Below are 4182 nucleotides of genomic sequence, written 5' to 3'. Positions count from 1 at the left end.
GTACATTCTTTAGAATCTGTAGGTAATTTATAATAATATTTTTGAAATTTTTATGTATAAGATTCTATATTACACATATTACAAATTTGTATATTATTAAGTGTCATAGAGCTTTTTCTACTTCAACAGTTTCAGTTATTTTTTTCTTATCTACATAATATTTTTTTAGGAATCCTCTATAAAGAAAACTTATGAGTTTGCTGTTTTATCTTTTAGTAAAATATCTATTTCTGTTTGTGGTAGAGTTTGTAATTAATTTTTTACAGATCCTGTTATTTTATAAGTAACAAAGGTCCAAATTAAATTAGGTTAAAATTTTGAAACGTTTTTTTTAATGTATTAATAATCCTGTATTATTCATTGAAAAAGGTGAAAGCTTCTTTTTATTTTGTACAGATTTTAAATATCTAGCTTAGTTTTTATTGATGGTGTATATTCGTCAGGAAATTTTTTCCATCTATTATTATGTCTAGCATAACCTTTTTCATTCATTTAATCTTTATGATAAAATTCTCTTCTCTGGTTCTGGGATTTCTTTTAGTTTCATTTTAAATGGTAAATCTTCTTATGATTCATACTCATATAGTATTTCTTCTTTATTGTCATTTATATTATAATTTTTATATTCATAAATTTATTTTTTTCTTCAATAATTTTTAATTGAGATAAAAATTGTCTAATTTCTATTATTTGATCGGATATAATTTTTAATTTCATTATACAAATCTAAGAGATAATTTCGGAATGATTATTCTTTTAAATTTTATAATAATAATTTTTTGAATTATAAACTTTTTTTCTTCTGAATTTATCTTTTTTAAATTGAAATAATTTTTTTTTTTTAATAATTCTTGAAGGAATTTTAGACAATTTTTGATTCATTTATATTTTAATATATTCTTTTTAATTTATGATTATTTATATATTAAAATATTTATAAAAATGTTTTTTCTAAAATTTTTTAATTTTTAATAATTAAATGTTCTAAATTTTTTAATTTTATACATAATTTTATTTTTAATACATACAGACATTAAATAATTTCTAATTAAATTTTTAAAATTTAAAATATTTACGTATTTCTAATTGAATTTTTGAATTTTTAAAATTTAAAAAATTCGTAAATATTTGTGTTCATTATTTAATATTTATCTTTAAATTATAAATCAATCAAATATAATATATTATTTTTATTTTATAATGTACAAATAAAATGTACATTTATTTGTTCATGTAAATATTATATATCTACTACATAAATTTCTATCATTTCTTTAAATATTAATAATATTTATTTCAAATCATTTAATTGGTATAAAATAAAATTTATAATAAAAAAACTATTTCATTATAGAATATTTTTATTAATAAATAAAATAATACAATTTTAATTAATCATCGCTTCGAGAATTTAATATACATATTTGTTTAAGTCTCTTTTTTTAATAAATAGAACGATATTTTTAATTAATCATTCCTTAATGTTATTTGAAAATCTATTTCACGGAACCATAAAAAATATGTATTTTTTGAAAATGGAAGAAGAAAAATACCAAATTTTTATTATCTATTTATCATTTCTTCTTTTCTTTTTCTTTTCGATTAACTTCATCATTACTCATTTAACATAGCATAAAACGAGTTCATACATCAACAAGACTTGAACTAAAAACGAAAAAAACACACAACATTTCCGAGAACAATAGACCAGCACTTCATAAATTGCTTAATCAACTTCCTCAATTTTGGGACCAGCACCGGCGCCGCCGCCTGTCGAGTTGCCAAATCCAGCACCAGGCATACCATCACCGCCCATAGGTGGCATTTCACCACCACCACCTTGATACATCTTCGAAATGATCGGATTGCATATTCCTTCCAACTCCTTCAACTTATCTTCCAATTCATCAACCTCAGCCAACTGGTTTCCATCCAACCATTCCACAGTCTCATTGATCGCCTTCTCGATCTTATCCTTATCGGCCGGATCCAACTTTCCGGCGAACTTCTCATCTTTGATAGTGTTTCTCATATTATAAGCATAATTCTCAAGTGTATTCTTGGCTTCGACCTTCTTCTTAACTTCCTCATCCTCGGCCTTGTACTTTTCAGCATCCTGCACCATCTTTTCAATCTCTTCCTTGCTTAATCTTCCCTTATCATTAGTAATCGTGATCTTATTCTTAACACCTGCTGTTTTGTCCTCTGCCGACACGTTCAAGATTCCATTGGCGTCAATGTCGAAGCAGACATTGATCTGTGGTACACCTCTGGGTGCCGGAGGGATACCCGTGAGCTCGAATTTGCCTAGCAGGTTGTTATCTTTGGTCCTAGCCCTCTCTCCTTCATAAACCTGAATTAGGACTCCAGGTTGGTTATCCGAGTAAGTAGAGAAAATCTGCTCTTTCTTGGTCGGAATTGTGGTGTTTCTCGGGATCAAGACTGTCATAACTCCACCGGCAGTCTCCAATCCAAGGCTGAGAGGCGTAACATCAAGAAGAAGCAAATCTTGAACCTTTTGATTCCCTTCACCACTCAAAATTGCAGCCTGCACAGCAGCTCCATACGCGACGGCCTCATCAGGGTTAATGCTCTTGCACAGCTCCTTACCTGAAATGACATATACAACAATGTTAGTTAATAATCAGACTGAAAAGCATTACCACAACAAACCAACTGCAATTCCAATTCCACCAAATAAAATCGGCTATATAAATCCCAAACATTTAAGTCTTAAGACAGTGTACTTACCATTGAAAAATTCCTGCAAAAGCTGCTGGACTTTAGGAATCCTAGTGGAACCACCAACAAGGACGACTTCATGAACTTGGCTCTTATCGATTTTAGAATCTCTCAGGCATTTCTCCACTGGCTCCATACATTTCCTAAACAGGTCCATACACATTTCCTCGAACCTAGCCCTGGTAATCGTGGAGTAGAAATCGACACCTTCGTAGAGAGAATCGATCTCAATTGTCGTCTGAGAAGTCGAAGAGAGTGTCCTCTTAGCCCGTTCGCAAGCTGTCCTTAACCTCCTCAAAGCTCTAGGGTTTCCACTGATGTCCTTCTTGTTCTTCCTCTTGAATTCTTGAACAAAGTGATTCACAAGCCTGTTGTCAAAATCTTCTCCTCCTAAATGAGTGTCACCGGCGGTCGCCTTCACTTCGAAAATTCCTTCTTCAATTGTCAATAGAGACACATCGAATGTCCCTCCGCCAAGATCGAAAATCAGCACGTTCTGTTCGCCGGAGCGCGCCGACGCCTTCTTATCCAACCCATACGCAATCGCCGCCGCTGTGGGCTCGTTGATAATCCTCAATACGTTAAGCCCAGCAATAGCTCCGGCATCTTTGGTCGCCTGTCTCTGCGAATCGTTGAAATAGGCAGGAACGGTAACCACCGCGTTATTCACAGATTGACCTAAAAACGCCTCCGCGATTTCCCTCATTTTGATCAACACCATCGAAGAAATCTCTTCAGCAGCAAATTGTTTCTCTTCCCCTTTGTAATTGACCACGATCATCGGCTTATCGCCGGGACCTGGAACGACCTTAAAAGGCCAGTGCTTCATATCGCTTTGAACAGTTGGATCGGAGAATCGCCGGCCGATTAGACGTTTAGCGTCGAAGACGGTGTTTTGGGGGTTCATCGCGACTTGATTCTTAGCAGCATCTCCGATTAGCCTCTCGGTGTCGGTGAATGCGACGTAAGAAGGAGTCGTTCTGTTCCCTTGATCGTTAGCGATGATCTCTACACGGTCGTTTTGCCAAACGCCGACGCAACTATAGGTCGTTCCGAGATCAATTCCGATTGCTTTACCTTCAACTTTGGATGCCATGATGATTGATTTGTGAAACTAATTTGAACGATTAAGCTTTGATTAGTAATGTGTTTGTATACTTCTGATTGCTTTAAACTTGTTTTGATATGATCATGAAGCTTATGGTTTTTAGTTTATATACACAAAGGATTGAATCCATGGCGGTTACTGAAAAAAATCGAGAGGGACCTGGAAGGTAGAAGAAGAGAAGCGAAAAAGTTTGAAGTCAAAGAAAGTCAACGAACGAAAGAAGGAAAGAGCGGGAACCAGAGAGTTCTAGAATAGATTTGGGCTTAATGAACGTGGCGTCTTCTGATTGGTTGAAACGAAGTATTTTTAGTCAACGAGATTTATTGAGCTGG

The 4182-nt window shown here is 33.6% G+C and overlaps 1 protein-coding gene across 1 annotated transcript; it reads right to left on the bottom strand.

The window, feature by feature from the left end:
- Positions 1-1726: 1726 nt before the first annotated feature.
- LOC139883150 (heat shock 70 kDa protein) lies at positions 1727-3838 on the bottom strand. The gene is made up of 2 exons (XM_071867365.1): positions 2752-3838; positions 1727-2610 (listed from the first exon to the last, which is right to left on the bottom strand). Exons 1-2 carry the CDS (start codon positions 3836-3838, stop codon positions 1727-1729), a joined length of 1971 nt encoding a protein of 656 aa, XP_071723466.1.
- Positions 3839-4182: the final 344 nt, after the last annotated feature.

This window comes from Rutidosis leptorrhynchoides, unplaced genomic scaffold (genome assembly GCF_046630445.1).
Source record: "Rutidosis leptorrhynchoides isolate AG116_Rl617_1_P2 unplaced genomic scaffold, CSIRO_AGI_Rlap_v1 contig360, whole genome shotgun sequence".
NCBI classification, from domain to species: domain Eukaryota; kingdom Viridiplantae; phylum Streptophyta; class Magnoliopsida; order Asterales; family Asteraceae; genus Rutidosis; species Rutidosis leptorrhynchoides.
The sequence above is the reverse complement of the archived record's forward strand: the minus strand, read 5'-3'. Positions and strand labels throughout refer to the sequence as shown.